Consider the following 20,290-nt stretch of genomic DNA (forward strand, 5'->3'; position numbering starts at 1 on the left):
AATGCATTTCCCTTTCTAAACAGGGAAGGCACACGCATGCCAGCACCAGCACAGACTCTCCTAGCCTCCAGGCAGCAATGATTGCAAGGCATTCGAGATAGGGACAGGTATTTTCCACAGGCAAAACACTAACAATTCCACCATAATTATTGTCTTCTCTCCGAGAAATAAAGCCTTATGGAAAGACAGAGGAGACAAAAGAAGACCATTTCTGCCTTACATCAAAAAGGAGAAAACAAAGTCTGCTATATTTCTCTGTACACCTCAAATAGTCAAAGAGTGCAATCGGGGGAAGAAGATGGCAAAGACAGAAAAGGAGAACGGATGCTCTCTGAAGAGAATGGCTAGATAACAGGCACTCAGTTTTCCCCCTCTCCTGTTCTCCAGGGATCAGTGGAAGTGCAAACTAAAAAACCTTCCTCTCTATCTTTGGTGAGTTTTCAAACTTGTAGTATGTGACTGACAGTAACTACTGGGGATGTTTTTACAACACTGGGGTCTTTCCCTTATGGGAGCAAGGGACCCCCACCAACAACAGGGCTTTGCTTTTTCATCACCATCAAACAACTGAGCAAGTCCCCCAGACTGGAAAGAACAGGGAAACTGAAGCAGCAGCCAAGTGGTTGAAAGACAGACGGCAGCAAAAGGTGCAGGGAAGTACTTCGGGAGATCTGGCTTCATTTTTTTTCCTCAGTTTTCTATGACTTTTGTCAAGTCAATTATCTGTAGTTTTAGTATCCAGTTTGCAAAATGCACATTTTACCTCCTGACAGAATCTGGAACACATATTTAGAGAAGCGTTCTTCAGTACAGAAGGGTGGCACAGTTCTTACCTTACAAGCTCTCATGCAAAAAAGTATGATCAGGATTACAGTAAACAAAAGACTTGCACGAGCAAGGTACAACAGAGCTGCCTGTACTCAGTCCCATACATTATGTTCCCCTCCAAGTCACTACTGGGATTTGTGTGGCTAGAAAGAACCAGGAGGCTGAACGCGCACCCTTTTTTGCATCAATACAGGCGTCTTTGTTTTATCGGTTCGTAACGCAGCTATACAAAAAATAGCAAGCAACTTTTGCTTATGCAGGAGAGGACTAACAGGGAGGGTTTAAGGTACAGCTCAAAGTATGATGAAGCTGTTAACACACTGCATGAGCACAGGCTCACAAGCTGCACAGTACAACATTTAACACCTGTATCTGTAGTCATATAAAATTTCTCTCTCTTTTAGAGAGTCTTAAAGTGTCTGAAGAGGTAGCAGGAGCTGACCCAAATCAGAAAAAGCACAAATGCTTAGCTCTATCTCATACATCAGTTCGGAGCCTTCTGTAACGTGAGCCTTGCAACATGGGTTTTTGTTTTTTGTCTGTTTGTTTTTTTACACAAACAGCCTATATTTACATGTTTTCTAGATGAAAAAACATAGGCTTTATTTTCCATAGACAGCACGGCCACTGTGCTCTGTGTATGTTCCCTTTCGTCCGGAGTATCACAAATCTTGACACAAAACAGAACTCAAGAGCACTCCTAGACCACAAGAGGAATCCCTGCCCGGTGGGACTCTCCTCCTTCAACCCCATGAATTATTTTTTAAACAAGCCTCTAAAAACGCACAAGTCCTTGACAAGGTTTTGGAAGTCCAGGCTTTTCTGACTAGGCAGCAAGATGTCGTATGTCTCCAAATACAGAGAATAACCCTTCAAAGTGATTTAGATCATCCCTAGGGGACCATAGCTCTTTCCCACATCTAAACTTGTCTGTGCCAATGAATGTCAAAAGAGTGGAGAAGAAGGGAAAAAAAAAAAAAAAGAAAAAAGAAAGAAGCAGAAAGCAGGACAGAATTGAAATGATAAAATCATCATATTTAGCGACCCCATGGTCCAGTCAGCTTCTTGGGGCACTTACCTTCCACGACCACACGTTGACAATCATGTCATGCTGGTAGCCCACCGAAACGATGTACTTGGAGCTGGGGGAGAAGGCGACGCAGGCCACGCCATACTTGTGTTCCTGCAGCTCTGCCACCTGTGTCCGCTCGGCCACATCCCACACGCGAACGGCGGGCATGTGGCCACTCTGCAGGGACAGGGACGGGCAGAGAACAGGAAACGTAACTCCTGAGGTTGGTTCTGATGGACTCAGGCATGTAAAAGGATGGGAGCTTGGGAGACGATACACAGATGTTGGGATCACCATATAGGGTTAGAGCTCACCTCCTGTGACTCTTCAAACACCCTCCTCTCCTTCAGTCCCTCTTACATTCCCCCCAAAAGGGTCCAAGACTGGAACAATACTTTTCCTGCATATCCCTGAGTTTGCGATGGGAACTCGCAGCCTGCTCACGAAAAGCATTATGTGACAACATATATTCAGACTTAGTGAACCCAAAGACCCTCTGCAGACACCCTCTGCTCCTTACACAACACGGACACTGGAGATCTTGAACCAGCTCAGTCAAGCCTCCCCCAAACACGATATGACTGTTTATGTCAATCAGAGCACAGCATCTCCGGAAGGCCTCGGGGAGGCCAACAGCACCACTTACACTACAAAGGTAAGTGCAGGAATGCACTGCCTGAACAAAGGTGGGTAAAGGAGCCTCACAGAGACAGGGAAGGAACAGACAGTGGTTCTACACTTTTCCAGAAAAACAGGCGGTAATAGTCCCTGGAAATGCAAGCATAGCACCTTCTTCTAGACAATTTTATTCTTCTTTAATTTTTTGTTATTTATTCAAAATAAACTCATAAGTACAAGGCAAGCTGAAGTGCTGGCCAGGATTGCACCTGACAGGAGAATCCTACTCAAGAGCTTATTGAGGAATTCATATAGAAGCCTGTCACAAAGGTACCCTGCAAAATAACATATCCATGGCAACAAGGCAGAATGGTGCCTTTTCTGGTCAGGGTTAATTCAGTCATTTGACTGCGTGGGAGAGGCAATTCTGATCACAAGAAAGAGAAATCAAAGCTCTGGAAAGGCAGAATTGGGAATGTTCAGTTGTCTCCCAAGCAGCTCTGCCAAGCAACTTCTTGTGGCCTGGAAACGCGCCGAGGTCACATTTTACTGTATTTGTTGCAGTTGTTCTTACATGGCAGAGCTCATGTCTCAAGGCTGCTGTCAAGATGTTACAGTGAGTCAAAAATGTTGCTCTTCAAAATAATTGCTCTACTTCAAAATACATGTATTTCCCAGACTCTTAGTGTGCACCACAAGGCACTGACAAACTGATTCGCATTCAGCACCACAATAGATGCTCACCAACAGCAAGCTCCGCACAAGTCCCATGCATGAGGAATTTACGCTTCCATGGGGAGCAAAAAAAATTCCATTTTCTTCTGCATTTAAAATATTTAAGAGATATTTAATATATATGGCAGGCCAAGGAACCACCTCTGCAGGCTCTCTCCTGAGGATGCAGGCGCACTGAAAACTAATGTATCAGCATGCAGAACCAGCCCGAGGCCAGGGTGATGGTCAGGAACTGAACGCGGCCCCATTTCCCTACGGGGCCCTCCCACAGGGCACAGGGAGGATGACGAGGAGACGGCTGACCCCAGCAGGGGGCACTGCGGGACAAATTAATAATTCAGATTTCGCGCATTTGGGAGGGTACCCAAAAAGAGAAGTGGCTGGAGAGCAGGGCCAGCAGAGACACGTTCTGCAGCACGGCAAAAACGCCTTCACGTATAAAGCCTTTCACTGGAAAGACTGTTTTTAATCAAAGCTTCCATTTACATGAAAACGGGTTCAAACTGAAACGCATAGCCTGTTGGTATGAAAAATACAATAATAATAATAAATTAACTACAATATTTTCATTTTTCCTGCCTCACATGAAAAGAAGTAGAGATTTAAAAAATAAACAAGCAAAGAAAAAATAAAATCCTCAACCACCAACATCCTCAGAACAGAACACTGAGGAAAAAGAGATATCTAATTATTTTACAATTAAATAAAATATATACATATTTATATTTGTGTGATGCACATAATAATGTTCGATACATTAAGAATTCTCTAGCATAAAAAGGGATTAAAAACAGTAAAAATCATCAGTAAAAATCTCATCTTTTCATTAACAAAAAGGAATAACAAAAAGGTCTCTAATGCTCTGATGGCAAATTTGCCCTTACTTTTGTTGTGCCGAAGTAACCTCCATCCCCAAATCCTATCATTCCAAGAGGGATTCAGCGTAGGGAATCACCCACGGACAGGACAGCTGCCATTGCAGCAGCCGAAGCCGGGCCACGTGGAGCGGGCAGCCCCCGGGCAGCTCTCGGGCAGGGCTGCCATGTGCTCCGCTCCGCTGAGGCTCACGAGGGAGCCGTGTCCCACGTGCTCGCGCAGGGCCCACCGAGCACCCAGGCTGCCCCTAGGTTACCGTGAGTAACGCAAAGAGCGAACCGAGCCCAAATGAGGGGGGGACAGCCAACACTTGAGTGGGTTTTAACATCAAGTGACTCCAAACGCATGACACAGGGCCCGTGTTTTGCGCTTCTAATGCGGAACAGGCACGCAGAGCAGTCATCCCTATTCTCCCCTTCGAGCGTGTTTGAAGGGAGGAAGCGACTGTCGCCAACAACCGAGCGCACAAGGCCAAACCACAGGCACCAGCATCTTTTGTCACTGTTCCTACGGCTCCATTCCACATGTGCTTTTCACTTTTTCCACAACACTGTTATTGGCTTCAGTTACTTCCCAAAATCCTAAAGGGACAATCCTAAACTCAATCCAAGAATAAGGACCATCCAAGTTCTCTCCATTCATGCTACAGTAGAGCAGTATTTTGTATTTTTGACTTATTTTTTGCTCTCAGAGGCCACTCCAGGAGACTGCTGCCTCCTCGCAAGCTGACTAGAGGGAACAGCACATCAGCGCACCCTTAACAGGAACACCCAAGGTCGCCCATTTCTCAGAAGGTTCACACAGAGATGGAGAGCTAAAATAGATTTCCCTGGAAAAAGGCAGCTCAGAGGCTTGCTCTGTTTAAATTTCAGTGGTCACAGTCCTATCAGAAAGCAGAAAGAATGTTACAGGACCCAAGTTGTCAACATTTGAGTAAGGTGTACTCTCTTTCCTCTCACACTTACCTCTCCTGTAACCAGGTATTTTCCATCTGGAGAGAAAGCAAGGGCTGTGATCGTTTTCCTAAAACAGAAAGAATGGCAACAAAATGTTTCCAGCAAGCAATTTCATTTCAATATGTCATGACTAGAGAAGACAGACTAGGGGGGGGGGGAAAAAAAAAGAAAGCTCAGATTACACCCGATAGCCTGCCAACAGCTTCTCTTTACCACAAGTCTAACACTTGTCATGGAGATTCCCTGCTGCCCCAATCTCTAGCAGGATGCCTACAGCTCCAGGAAAGCTCCAAAAGGTAAGGTTCATCTTCATATCTGTGCCTTTATTCCAGTTGAAGGGACACACCAATCCTGGCGGAATTCCTGGGGGGAATCATATGCGGATACCATGGGATTCTAGTAAGTTCTCCTCCATGTAGTGCTTTTTAAAACTTCCTCATGTGGTCACAATATTTTGAAGTGTTGCCTAGTTGGCAACAGCCGTTCACATTAGGAGGAGTTACAAGCAAACCAGCAGGCGGACTCTGCCCAAGGCAGCGCTCGCTGCAGGAATTCATCTGGGAGCAACAGTTTTCTCAGCAGCTCTTACACTTCGCTCAAGCCATAAAAGCCTTGAAAGTCACCTCCCACAGAGAACAAGCTTGAAACTTTACTCACCTGGAGCTGTTTAGAATATGGTGTTGCTTATTTTTCCTGGGGTTGAACAGCACCACAACACACCTAGATGGAGGAAAAAAGAAAAAAAAATGTTGACATAACAGCCATGGACATAAAGAAAAGAAATGGAGCCATGCTTGTTGGCAGAGCAGAAGCACAAGCAGTCCCAAAGGGCTGTTCAATCCCCTAACCTCACGCTCTGAGCTGTGGTTAGCTGGAGACTGCAAAGGAAAGGAGCAGCTCAGAGGAGAAAAAATCCCAAGCATCTCTCACATTGAGGAGTATAATACCATAAATAATTTCCTTTGGCACGTACGAGCTCCAAGTCTCTCCTTGCTCAAGCTGGACAGAAAGGTTAATTATGAAAGCCTGTGTAATGGGTCCCAGTAGATTAAGTTCCCTGTCCCCTGCCATGAAAATGACCCCATGTTCTGGGAACCAAAGCAGCATGTTCCACAGGTGAGGAAGTCAGGAGCAATGGAAAGGGCATCTTCCGAAAAAGCTCTCAGGAAAAAAGAGCTAATTTTCTGTGCCTTGTCTGTAATTCAAGACGGGACAGAAAGCTGCTGCACGTAGCACAAGGGGTTAGCTGGTGAGAAACATGATGTCAGAACTTGCTGGCCCAAGAGACGGTGATCCGAATAAACAACTTGCTCGGGGCTCTGCACAAATCTCTCAGCAAGATGAACTGCAAAAGCAGCAACCTCCCATTAAGCAAAACATTTGCCTCCATGAGAAGCAGGAGAGTGAGCAATTGGGAGAGAGTGAAGGACACTTCACCGGTGGCGTTGCAACATGACCGCCGCCTCAGTGCTGCGAAGGCGGCGCCCGCACGGGCCCCTCGCCGGCCTGGTCAGGTCGCAGGTGCAGCTCGGGTTTGACGCGGCCACAACATCCCCACAGGGCTGGCAGCTCCCTCCCAGGCCCAGGCCGTCGGCCTGTCACCAGCTCCATAGGACTACCTTGCCAGGAACAGGGCCAATTTTGAACAAGAAAAGAGCACACAGGAGGCCTGGCATAGCAAGAGCCAGGGTCCTTGGCCAAAGCTGTCACCCTCCATTAACATCACTACCTCAAAGCAGGCTCCAAGAACTACTAAAGCCTCCAAAGCACCAACTGCACGCAAGATGTGGCCCCCTCACCACACTACCTTCCCTCTGTGGTGCTCCTCAAGAACAGCCCTGGCTTTCTCGGGCATTAAAGCATGACTGGAGATGTAATCTTGTGGCTAAAAGTGTAAATAAGCAGGTTGGTCAAACTGGTATCAATCCGCTGGGCTCTTCATGATGGGCAACCAATCCGGAAAGGTTCAAGTCAAACCTATGGCTGTTGCTTTCTATAGGTGTATAGAAGCAGTAGGTGCTTTGTGATCTGGTGATGAGGCAAGGAAGGTTAAGCCTCGCAATCATGAGACGTGAAATAGGAAGAGAGCAGATGTGGAAATCTGATATCTCTAGCTAATCAGAAAAGCAAGACAAAAACCACACTATGTGAAGTTGGGTAGGGTCGCACGGACCCAAATCCTGCTGGGTTATGGCAGGGAAGAGTTGCTGAAAATAAGTTTCAGAAAATATTAAAAAGAATAGGAAAGATTTTAAAAAAATCCCTTGGAAAACTTAAAAGCTGCACAGGAAAGTTGAGCCCCTTTGTTTTAATTACAAGGAACTCTGCACAAAAACAGGACACTATAGAAGTGAACAAAATCTAAAAATACAGGAAAGACGGGCAAAAACCAAACCACAGTCTTCAAACCAAGCAAGCAAATAAACACACCATTTCCTAGAATAGTACAGGTCCCAGGGCTTTGCCTTTATTAACTTATGCAGCTGAGCCTCTAACCACTTATAATCACGAGGGCTCAAAAGCCCTCTTGCAAATGGCCATTTCCTGACAGGGCTGCCTTTCTGCAGGCCTCCTTGCCCACTTCTCATCTCTCAGCAAGTCAAAAACCCCACAGCAAATGTAAGAACCACCAGCTCACACACCAAGGGGAATCAGTAAATCCTCCAAGAGTCACACAGGTTTAATGTCAGGCTACCAGTCAAATAAAGATATTTTAACTCTGTACTAAGACACCCTTATATTTGAGCTACTGAGTTTACAACCCATAGCTAAACAACTCTATAGTTGGGGCACTGAAGGGTGAGAAGTATCTCCTTACTAGTCAGCAAACATTGACTTATGTCATGGAAAAGTAATTTTATCTCATAGACATAGCTAAACAAGATTGCATGTAGTTATGTTGAGTTGTAAACTAAACTTGCTTACTGGTTCTGGTCTTCTGTAGCCTGAATGGATAAACTGATTTAGCCCTTCACAGCTTTTAACCTTCCACTTATGTGGTACCCTCAAAAAGCTACTTCACTGCTATGTTGTCCTGTGCTGATTTTATACAACCACCTTCCTGCCACCCTACATAAGAGCAAGGAAAGCTTCAGTCAACTTCAGTCAACTTCAGGATACCTTATTCAGCAGGACACATGACATAAATCTTACAGCAGGACTCAGCTACTGTTCTTGGACTCGGGAACACCTGACTTTGAAGCTGGCTCACACTCAAAATACTTGGAAAGGTGTCTAGCACACTTCATCCTAGAGAGCAGATCTCTTTGAAGGGCAGCGACTAGCTATTGCCAGCACTCAAGCCAAGCGCTTGGAGTACTCCAAGTATTTGAGGCAGCCTTGACGCCTGCTCAGGCACTTGCAGCTCAGCTCTGCAGCAGCCCCAAACCTCCCAGAGCCAGCAAGTCACTTTAGAGCAGAAACTGACGCAGTTTCCCCTGCAAGGCAAGTGAAGCTACCAAGCTCTCAGGACATTCAAAGCATCTATTCATTTCTTTTTACATTGGCTTTAATATTACACTATTAAAATAATAAAATATTTACCACAGAAAATCAGTTACATGCAAAACACACACCCCTCTATCCATCCACCAGTGTGTCTGCTTCTTCATAAGGCTATGATTTTATAGGCAAAGAGGCGGAAGGAACACAAAAAGACAGCACTGATCTTCTCATTTCTAACTACCATTTATACATGTTGTAGGCACCACGAATACCAGCACTAGCTCCAGAAGAGCTTTGCGCAGGACCCGCACAGAGAAGCACTGAGCCTGCTGCTCACTGGCTCTTCACAAGGTGAGCACTGTTAGCAACCTTGCTTTGGCACAAACCTGTGTCTTCTCTGCAGCTATGGACAGAGCTTAAAGACCACATGTTCTGCTCCATGATTCTATTGATTTCCAAGACATTTATAGAAACCATTCACTGCTGTGCGGATTACTGCTGTACAAGCCCTGTCCTAGCCAGTGGAGATCAGGTGTCCAGTTTCTTTGCACACTGGTTCCTGCAGAGGCCATTGGCAACTGCAGACATATTTTGAAGTCTTATTTCTAGGTCTGTGATGTCATCCCCAACCTTCAAGTGCACCTTGCCCATACAAGCAGCCTTTAAAAACAACTTGGCATTTGGCTCTGGGCCCTCTCCCAGGGCCCGTCTTTCTTGTGAGGCAGTCAGGTACCCTTAGGGAAACACCTACAAAGGACAGAATCGGTTCTCAGCACTGTCAGATGGTCTTGCAGATGACCTGAACATTCTTCGTCAGGAAGCCCTTTTGAGACAGCCAAGAAGGATGCAGCAAAAGGTTCCTTTGAGAGTTTGCCAAACGTCTAAGCAGGCACAGCCCTATCTTATACATGCACATATGCAGATAGAAAGCTGGTATTCCTTCAAGGGGGATTTGCAAGAGTTTCCACTCCCTCCAGCAAAAGGAAAGAGAAACAAAACATACAAATGCAGCAATTTCCCTAAGCTAAATATAGGAGCAGGAATGAAGAGGAATCAGACATCTATCTCTCATTCACACGAACGATCTGACTCTCCAGGTCAGCAGCATGAGGTCACTGCAAGCCCCTGGCCACCCCTTGCCCTGCCTTTCCTCCTCCCAGCTCCACTCCTGCTCTCCCCCAAGACCTAGTGTCTCTGCAAGGTACTGTCCCTTCCTGTCATCCTCCTCCCGTTTCCCAACGGCCCTGCAGTCTCCACTGCTTCCTCCCCACCCGCCTGCTCCCTCACTCCTTCTCAGAGAGCTAACAGAAAGCAGATTTCTGCCAGCACCAGTTTTCCTCCTTCCTTGATCTGGTGGCCAGCGCCTCGCCAGGGGCTTGAGAAAACTCAAGGCAGTGATGGCAACCTTCTCCCAAGTTATCCATAACTCAGCCTGGCCATATCTCGTGGGACACGCGGACTGGAGTCCACGAGTCAAGTCCTTCCTGATCACGTAAGCGCGCCTAGTCTAGGTGATAAAGAGGATGCTGCATGGAGGAAAGAAAACTCCATTCATAAATGGAAACAAGTTTCCTTTTTGCTACAATATCCTCTTTTCATGCTGCTGCAAGAATAAGTGAAAAGAGCAAACAGTGCCATCCCTCCCATACTGGGTCATTTCTCAATTCATACTCTGCTCTCTGCCCAAGACCCAAAGCTATTCAAGCAAGAGTGCAATAGCTTCCTATGCATTAAATGCATACTTAGAGAGAGAAAAAGAGAGAGAAGAAAAAAAAGAGAGGCAGATAAGAATACACCCTTTTTTGCACTGCCAAGAGAGGCCTGATCAGTGTGAAATAGAAAATTAACATGAACTTTTATAGACACCGTGGGCTAACAGTGTCTATACACTGTGGGACAAGATGTGCAGACTGAATATGTAACTGAAGAGGCATTTCCATGCAAGTTCTATTAAATGCATTTTGGGAAGAAAGGCGTTATCTGTTGAGAGGTTAAGACTTAGGTGTCACTGCCTGAGCACGGCAGCCTTTGGAGCTCACTGCTCCATGACCTGGAAGAGTGGAAGTCTCAGAGACGCAGTTAAATTCACTCTCCAGAAGCCCACACAGGCTAACATAAAAGGCCATGGCTGCTGAATAAGAAACCCACTATAAAAAGTGGTTAAATAATTCAAATTTCAAATAATTGGATGCCCCAAGTATTTTGAGTGTCACTAGGCTAATATTTGAGGAATTTAAGGTTGTTGAACAGTAGTATGTTGTGGTCTGATTTTCAGCGGAATTTATTCTGTTTAAAAGGGTTTTTTTTGGCTCCCCAAATCTGTAGGACACACCATGGTACAGACTCTGCCCCAAAGCACACAAGAACAGCCACACCAGCTGTAACCCAGTACCTTGCCTCCAATAGTGGTTAATAGTACAGGCCTGGGGAAAAACTGGCCACATTTTAGAGATAGTTTCCCAGACTACCTTCCCAGCCTCCTGAAATGTGTCTTTGAGATTTCGTAAGATGGTGGGAGAAAAGACTCCTGTTATTTGCCCCATATTCCAGCATCATGCTACACTCATCCATATTTGAGTTTTAATCAGCTAGCTCCCACGCCTGCTAGAGTCTTACACGCTTATACCTGTGGGTAGAAATCTAGAGCTGGATGCCTTCAGGCTCCCCTTCTTCATAATCCCTTAGACAAAAGGGGAGATCACAGGGGAATCCTGTGGAGCAACACCCGAAGCCATCTGTGTTAAGACACAGCTCTGCTACCCAGACCAGGTGACAAGGGCAGGGATGGGAAAAACTCCTCCTTGCCAAGAGTAACAAACAGCAGGTTTAAAATTGCTCATTTGCCTCTGCTCTTGATCATTTGGGGAGTAGGAGGAAGGAATGCTTTTACTCAAATGTTTTGGATTTACATGGTTTAATCTGGCACTCATGGTGCACAGCGGGCAGAGCTGAAGGCAGCTTGGGGACAGGCTCCTCATAGGGCCTGTGAGTGCATGCATCTACATGCAAAACGTGGATCCCCTACCAAGCAGGCAGTGGCAGGTTTTAATGCATTTTTAAGACAGTGCCTCTTCTCATAGTCCCCAGCCAGAAGTTCTTGCTCTCCTTCCCAACCTCCAACCACCACCTCTCAAGGATTTGGGCAGCAATAACCCCTGTTTCTTCCCCTTTCCTCATCGCTATCTCCGGGCATTTCTTACTGCAGTTCTTCCATAGGCAGTGACAGTGGGAAAGCTGGTTGTCCCAATATTCAAGAAGAGGGGAAGCAACACAGTAAATCTAGTCTAGAGGAAAGCAAGGCAGACATGACAAGCAGGATTTGCAGGGATAATCCTCACAAGGACAAAGGGCACCTCTGCTCCCCTACCACTTCAGTCTCTCCTAAATCCATACACATCGTTACTGATGGGCCAGATAAGGTTGGTATGAGGAAACACAAGATGAAGGAACCTAGAACAAGCCTCTCTCTTCTCAGTCTCTGTCCAGTGCCATTTGTTTTGCAGGACAAGACTGATCACTCTGATCACTCTTCCCATTTGGGGTAGGGTAACACCAGTGACTGGCTCATTTTCCTTCATCCATCCACACTGAGGCAGAAGAACAAACCATGCAAGAGAACTGCTCTGTCCCCAGATATATGGCCTTGTAAAGCCTATATGATCTAATGACACCCAGACAACCAGGCAGCTCTTCTCCTTACCATCCGGAGCTACCACTGGCAGCTTTCAAGCAGTGCCCCTTTCTATTTACCAGGTTATTGCTTTAAGAGCAACCAGCCATGTATCTGACCTTGAGCTGCACATGGCAGAGGACAGATCCACAGATTTGAAAGGCACCCAAAATACTTCAAAATGAGGCATAAAAATCCCCAAGACATAAAGGGATGAAAAAAACTCTAACATGCAGCAGAGATGGTGAGTGCATATCAATCCAGGATTCTACTCTAGCACATAAATAGACATTACTGAAGCTTCAGCTAAAACTCCTGTTCACAAAGGAAAAACTCGGAGGACTGAATCTGACTGCCTTGTATCACAGAGAGGGTACAGCCTGCCCATAATGTCAGGCATAATTATTTCTAAGCAGATCTTACTTCAGCATTTCCTGGTCCCCTAGGCTCCATCACACTCATACTGCTGGGCACAGGAAAACGCCAAGCTAGGTCATTTCAAGGTCTTTTTCTAGAGGGACAGGGCAGTCAAAACCAGCAACCCTGGACAAACAAGTGCAGGAAGATGATTCAGGTAAACAAATTCAGGTTCTGCAATTCACAGAAAGTGGGTTCAGGGACAAGAAGAAATCCAGGTCACGTCTCCTGCTGGGTAAGTCGCATGCAACCCACAGCAGCCATGCTGGAGCCAGGGACACACAGCAGCAGCCCTAGGGAAAGGGGTGGCTTCTCACGGGGCACCACGGTGAGGAGGCACCTTCTCGGGAGGCCCGCAGCTACGCCAGGATGGCAATTGCGAAAGACCATGAATCAAGAAACGTGTCTGCAGAAAAGAGAGGTGAGGAAAGGGCTTTGAAGAAAAGACATCAAATTTAGATCAGCTTACCAGCTGGGAATCATTACGAACGCAAGGAAGATTAAAACAATTTCAAATAATTGAAATGGCTTATGGCTGCTCAGTCACTAGTGATTCAGCAGGAGCTCCACCTTCTAAATCTCTTCATTCCCACCACACTGCAAAGTCAGGAAAGGAAGAACGAGGGAAAAAAAAAAAGAACTGCACAACTTACGGGCAAGACACGTTGCTTATAAGCTTAGATAAAGCCATGCCCTAATGGGCCTGGAGACTGGCTATTCTGTCTTGGACAACACCTCACCTGTTCCTCCAAGCCGCAACACAGCTAGATGGAGCGGCCAAAGCATCCAAAGCATGAGCTACACGAGCGAAGCGCGAGCTACATGAGCACACAAAGCTTTGCGCATCAGCCTGCAGGTCTGACGGGTCCCAAAGAGCATAAGGCACTGATGAAAAACCACATGCACACAGCCCACTACTGCTCACTTTCCTCCTTCCCTCAGAAAAAACACTTCCCTAGGGGCAGGGAATGTCAGATAAACAACTTACAGCAAGTTTTAAATCATCAAGACCAGAAGCAACAGTGTTTTATTTCTGCACAACTGGCAAATGCCCACTGACCACAGAGCAGCCCTGGGAGCTAGAGCAACAGGCAAGCAAGACAGGAAAGCTGAAGGAGTAAAAGGTCTACTTGGACAGCTCACAAGAAGAAACTGTTCAACAGTTAGGCAGGAGCAACAGCAAAGCAATAGAAAAGGCATCCCTGAGCAGAACCTTGCTAATCCCAGATGCTACCAAGAACAAATAGCTAGGATATGCATCAAGGAGGTGAATACAGCTTTCTCCAGAATGAATACTACGCAACTGGAGCATATTGTGTGCTGGCAAATTCCTCAGAAAGGACTTGCCTCCACATGCTGAGGACTTCTCCCAAAGTTACAGCTGTCACAGACACGTAACGAGTAGAAAAGAACAAGTCTCGGGCTTTACAGACCGGCCAAGACAACTGCTCCGGGATCTCCCGCTCCCGGGCCGCTCCACCCTCCCGCTGCGCTCCGGTGCTCCGCGCGCAGCCGGCCGGTCCCTCTGCGGGCAGCGTCTGGCTGCCAGCCCCACGTCTGTCTTCCAGTGCACAAAGCAGCAAGTGAATAATCAGCAAAACCGAGATGAAGGGCAAGAAGTTGTAGTGATTTAGCTCTTTAATACTGTATTATGACAGTGTTAATACAGCCCATAAGCTTGTGCACAGTCTGCAAGGTCTCTGGGCTGAGGCTTATCAGACTTGTTCTGTCTAAACTCTTCTTGACCTGCCTGGAGCTTTGTTTTACTTGATTTAGCTGTGACAGCAGTTTCTCTAACTGGGTCTTTATGCCTTATCTGTTTCTCTTTTATCTTTGTGTGGTACAAGCATAGTTTAGACAGCAACAACAGCAGTAAAATCTACACAGAATGAGGTGTTTACAAACATGACGTGTTACATGCAGAAATACAGACCAGGTATGACAGCAGAGGCCTTGAAAAGTTGCAACATAAATGAGTGCAGGTATGGAAGCATAGGAAAGGGGGCACAGAAGACCCTATAGCCATGAATAGCTCAGTGGTCAACTGAAGAAACACAGGCTTGGAGCTGGACAAAGTTGGTTTTAGGGATAAAAAATAGAACAACAACAAAAAAAAATGTATCTAACATGCAGAAATGGCACTGTGAATTTGCATGTAACAGAGCTGCAAACAAGTGAAGAAAGAGTAAGATGTAAAAGGATATTAGCAAACTTTTAGGAGTGATCCCAAGTGAATCCTATAGCAAGGAAGGAGAAATCAACACCAACATCACACTCCTTTCCACGAAGGACTCCCAGAGGCTGAGGTTTTATGCTCTCACCATGTCTATCAGTCCAAAACTGTTGACTTTAAGACTCAGAAGAGCAATGGAAGGGTAAGTGTAACACCAGGGAGAAGGAACAGAAATGAAAAAATTTGTCTGCATCACCGTTTTAGTTGCATTAGTACTATTATTGAGACTTTCTTCTGTATAGATGTTTTCTAAAGCATTATTATTCTTTCTTTTTCAGGAATAATGAGTTCAAGATTAATAATGAATTTTGAATTAGTGTGTTAAGTGTTCAATTATACTAACAATAAATTCCTTTTACATCGACATATACACACATATTTATATACACTTATACATACACACATACATAAGGTGTGCTTCAGCTTTGCCCGTAAACAAGCTTTTTCTGCCATCCAGTGCTGATGCAGTTCAGCTCTCCAGCCTGAGAAAGGCCGGGAGCCCTGCAGAGAGCAGGCAGCTCTCTGGAAGGACGCACAGGCCCAGCTGTGCTTGCACAGGAACATCTGGCTCCAGGTCTGCAGTGGCTCCCAGCAAGGGCTGATCCTATCGTGCTGCAGAGCCCTGTAAGCTGAAGCAGCTTCTTCCTTTGAAATTCAGTCCCAGAGGAAAACATACCCCACTTACAAGCAATTGGCCAACACCTCTGCGTTTCCAACAGCAAGCGCAGCCAACTCCCTCGTTGGGCCTTAGCAATTCACAGACACCAGAGAGAAAGATTTATTCCTCAAACTAATCATCCAGGGCTGAAGAACAGGACAGCTCATGGCAGGTGCCTAAGGGCTTTAACTGCACTTCCACTGGCAATCAACACGGTCAATATTAAAGGTGCATTAATCAAAAGAGCAATACCAAAAGCAACACAATGCAGCGCGCTCCCTTTTCTCATCTCATTGCGCTTTGGAGAGCAGCTGACAGGGGTGGCAGCCGAGGGGGTGGCAGCCCCTCCACGCCGCGCCGCGCGGGGAGACGCTCACCTCACGCGGGTGACGCGCTGCGGCAGCCCCCGTGGGCACGCAGGACCCCGCTGGGCTCCCGGCAGCCCCACACTGGGGCAGCGCTTCCCGCCGAACGCAGCGGCGAGCAGGGCTCCTGCAGGGCGCAGGCCCAGCGAACCCGCTGCTTTGTGCGCACAGGGTTGAAGACTCGCCGCTCCAAAGAGACAGCTGGTTTAGCCAGAGGCTGCCCAAGGCAGGAGACGGCCGGGAACAGCACAGCAGTCACGAGCCGCAGCCAGCCTGGCCTGCTCCGGATCCTGGGGTTCCCAACCTCGGCTCGGGGCTCACCTGCCTCTCCCAGCACTTGCTGTCAATGCCACCACCCAGGCAACGTCGCCGATGGCTCCAAGGATCAAGCCTTTGGGGCTCGTTCTGGCTCTCGGTCCAAGCTCCAGCACTTCTCAAAGCAGGAACAGCTCAGGCTTATTCCCAGCAAAATTCAATTTCAACCATGTTATCTCTTTAGGAGGCTTGTGACAGCTATGACTGCAATGGAAGGGGGACGTACACCTCTGCTTTGCCATTGCCTTATCCTAAAATAGAGGATTAAAAGAACACAGATTTCTCTTCAGCACAGCTAATGAGCATCAGCTGTCACAAGACCTGGAAAGACAATTTTCCTGGAAGGAGAAGCAATCATCATAAAACCCAAGGTTTTACTTTCTAACAACTTGCTCTCATGACAGAGAACGTGGCCAGGTTGAAGCCGAGGATGCAGCCCCTTGCGCAGGGCCGGCCAGCGCACGGCTACACGCGTAGCGGGACACGGCTCCTGCGGCTCCTGTGCCTGGTTGCACACGCTTCCAGGAACCAAAACAAACAGGAGGGCTAAGGAGCGGTGTAACAGGTTCTCCCTCACCTTTAACTTCCCTTCTGACAGCAAGCGAAACCCAAGGCCATCTAAAGTGCTAGATCCCCCAGGAAGAGGTGAAGGGCTGTGTTGTTCACACCTGTGCAGTGACACACACTTCAGACCGTATGCGCTTCTTTCAAGCTAAACTCCACAATTTGTGTAAAGGTTGCCAGGAGACACGGGCCTTGTTTGCAGATTCTTGGCCGGGGTGGAGCCCAGCTGGGGCCACCGGTATCTCGGTTTCGTCCCAGACTCGGTTATTCCGCGGTCCTCCCCCCAGCTCTTATGCAAGGCCGGGACTTGGCTCGGGAATGGGCCATGTTGCAGCACACGGCGCCCGTTGCTGGGAGGCCATGTGGGGACCAGGCAGGTCGCTACCTGCAGGCGTGAGGCCTCCCGCCCTCTCCATCCCCCTCCTTTCTCAGGCCAGGCTCTTTCTTACTTTACATGACGTGTCCACACACTGGCTAATCAAGGCAAAGCCTGAGAAGCAAACTGTCCATCTCCACAGGATTACTTTCAGCCAGCCTCCCCGTTTATAATAAAATGCAGCTGGGTAAGGTGAGAGGCAGAACAGCAGCATTTTAGTTAACAGACAGGTTAATGTCAGGCATGACCAGTAGGGTCACTGAAAGGACAGCAGTGTTACAGCTATTCTGACAAGACAACACTTGCATTGAGGGAAGTGGAATATTTACGCTAATATCAAGATGAAAGTAGCAAGAGTTCTATAGTTGTTCTGCATAACTACGCCACTTAAGAGGAACCCTCCACAAGGCCACCCTTGCCCCCAGCCCTTGGGATTGGGCCCAGGAGGGCCCCAAGGGCAGCTAAGGGCTTTTCCTTGTCACAGGAATTTTCCCTGCAGTCCTGCAAAGATAAGAGCGTTCCCATTCCCCTCCTCTTGCTTTCTTCAGCGCTGACGTTTTTGGCAGCGACAAGAACACGCATTCTAACATAAACTTTCCTCAGGGCTCAGCTAAGACTATTTCCCTTATTTTTAGAAGGGGGTGCAAGCTGGAGAAGAGCAAAGAATTGCCCCACCACCCAACTCCGTGGAAGACCAAAAACAGTCCAAACAAACAAAAAAAGAATTCCCGATTCTCCCAAGTCCTGTTTAACGCATTGCCCATTGCCCATCACAGACCCTCTCAGAAGGTTCCTGAAGGAAACCTTGGATTAGATGATCTCTAGAGGTCCCTTCCAACCTTAACCATTCTGTGATGCACACATGCTTCATACACCACTGGCTGAAAGCATGAAGGAAAATACCCTCCTGTCCTTCAAAGAAGCTCTCATCATCTCCGGAAATACAAAACACCTTCTAGCTGCCTCCACCCTCTAATTTTGTGGCTGGAGAGCACCAAATAAAGAATTAACAGTTCCCGTCTAAACTGAATCCAGTCTTCTGGTTAACTCAAAGCAAGGCTGCTCACATGCCAGGAGAGCTGAGCTGCTCTCAAGCAGCTTCTCTGGGTGCCGGGAGTTGTTCACGCTCATTCACTCCTTCTCCCTCTCGCCAGAGGATTCTTGGTAAATGAATTAGTGAAAAATTCCCCAAGGTGCTTCATTACAACTGGACCATTCACTTGAAAAATTCTCAATTCACTCTAAATGTCAAAAACCTTCTGGCAACCTAAACAGGTGCATGGTTACTGCTGGTTGGTTGTTTTTGTTAGGGTTTCGGAGGGATCTGACTGGATTTATTTAACTCTCTTTAGACGGCAGCACCCACTACCACCGGGGATCAGGAGACTTGGTTCTGATTCACTCCCTGGGCCTAGGAGTGCGGGCGCTGCCCGTCCACTGGCGGTCCCTCCTGCCAGAAACTCTCCCAGAGGAAACATGGATTGGAGGTTTCTATAGTGACACCCTGAGCTCATATGCTGAGCTCAGCTAGACACTGAGCTGCCCTTTCCACATTCCCAACAGAAAGGAGGAAGGATATTAAAATATATATATATATATATATATATATAAAAGCATACAAATAGTATCTGGAGAGAAATGCAGGCTGAAGCCAGGTAAGCTGGGGGCGCAGCCAGCGGGCAGCATGAGCACGTTGGGAGGAAGGGCTCATGCCACCCGTCAGCTGCAGACGGGCAGCAGAGGGGCAGGCCGGCACCTGTGGGGAACTAAAAACTGTGGGGCTAGGTGCTGTATTTCGTTTGTTTCATTTGTATCTGTCCTGAGGCTCCGACAGCTGCTTCTCCGTGCAGGCCACACGGATCCACCTGTATAACTCAGAGACCGGATTACTGCCCGGCAGCCTTGCGGCGGGAGCACAAAGCGGGCAGGGAACTGCAACCCCAGGCAGCAGCACTGCCCCAACTGGTTCTGCATCACCCAGTGTAAAGCACAAAGCCACACAGGTCTGAAGCCAAGTCTGTCCCACAAGACTGCTGCTCTCCACCCCAAGAGTTTCAGCCTGCTCCACTGCTGGTGAAGCTGGTATTAAACATTTCCTCCAGCCAGCCCCAGCTGCAGAGCGCACAGTGCTCTGGACAGAGACTTAACAGAGTCTCCTTCAAGATCAAGCCATAACCTTTCCTCCAATCTAATTAAAACTATAAAACCTGAATTGTTCTTTTGAAGTGCTGTTTTACTTCTCTTCCTTTTCTGTTGCCACAGACCTGCTTCATGACTATCACATTACTTAACAAAATTCTACCAAATGTTACATGCTCGGTTGCTTATCCCAGGGAAGGATTTTAAACTAATTAGATGTGACATCAAAAGGCCCCTTCCCCAAAGCCAATTTGACAGACTTGACTCCATTCTGCTACAGTCTTAAACCCATGGAGCGATGCCAGCATCTCTAGGTGGTTACTCCTATTGCTTGCTTCTGCATCTCTATCTCTTCTGCCAAATCAAACGAGATAATAGCTCAACTGGATCAATTTACAACAGCTCAGCAAACAACCCTACCTTTTAGGTGCCACTTTATTGCTGACACCTGGCCTCAATTTGGAAGAGTCTCTGGAAGCACAGAAATGTGAATCAAGCAAAAACATCAATGTAGAAATTCTGGCCCTGGCCTATGTGTGCAGTGATGGGGATTCAGGACCAGACTGAGTTGCCCTAGATACCAGGACTGTGCGACTGCCCCTGCGAATCTCACAGGCCCCAGCAGTAGGGGAAGGCAAAGGCCACAGTCCCCTTAAATTCGCCTCTGCAATTTTATATATCAAAGTCACTAATTCTCTGGGCTGATGATAAAGTGCTGCTGCACAGGGATCTCCATCCCCATGTGCAAAGAGGGCTCAGCTGCCAAAAGGCTGGACTGCATTAGCCTTCCTCAGCCCACCCTTCCTAACGCATCTACACTAACAAAAGCAGAGAGCTAAAGTAAATATTTTGCACTTGAGGTTGTCGTGCTTCACTGTGTGGAAATGCTCCTTTCCCTCCAGCCAGTAATTAATACAGGGAGACCTAAGAGAAAAACAAAGCATCCCTACTTCATTCCGAGAGATCTGCTACCCTGGGGGAAGAAAAGGGAGGGAAGAGTTTGGACACTTTTCAGCATTTTTGG

General features: G+C 47.2%; 1 protein-coding gene across 3 annotated transcripts in view; it reads right to left on the reverse strand.

The window, feature by feature from the left end:
* The window catches only part of MAPKBP1 (mitogen-activated protein kinase binding protein 1), an 84,947-nt gene that overhangs the window by 36,763 nt on the left and 27,894 nt on the right, over positions 1-20,290 (reverse strand). For all 3 annotated transcript variants that reach the window (XM_088520474.1, XM_088520475.1, XM_088520473.1), the window contains exons 3-5: positions 5,743-5,805; positions 5,095-5,152; positions 1,907-2,077 (exon numbers count right to left, since the gene is read on the reverse strand). In XM_088520474.1, the coding sequence (XP_088376600.1) occupies positions 1,907-2,077; positions 5,095-5,152; positions 5,743-5,805 (292 nt within the window). The remainder of the gene's footprint in view (positions 1-1,906; positions 2,078-5,094; positions 5,153-5,742; positions 5,806-20,290) is intronic.

The sequence above is a fragment of the Tinamus guttatus genome, unplaced genomic scaffold (genome assembly GCF_059628265.1).
Source record: "Tinamus guttatus ecotype Peru unplaced genomic scaffold, ASM5962826v1 Tinamus_guttatus_pri_ptg000089l, whole genome shotgun sequence".
Classification (NCBI taxonomy): Eukaryota; Metazoa; Chordata; class Aves; order Tinamiformes; family Tinamidae; genus Tinamus; species Tinamus guttatus.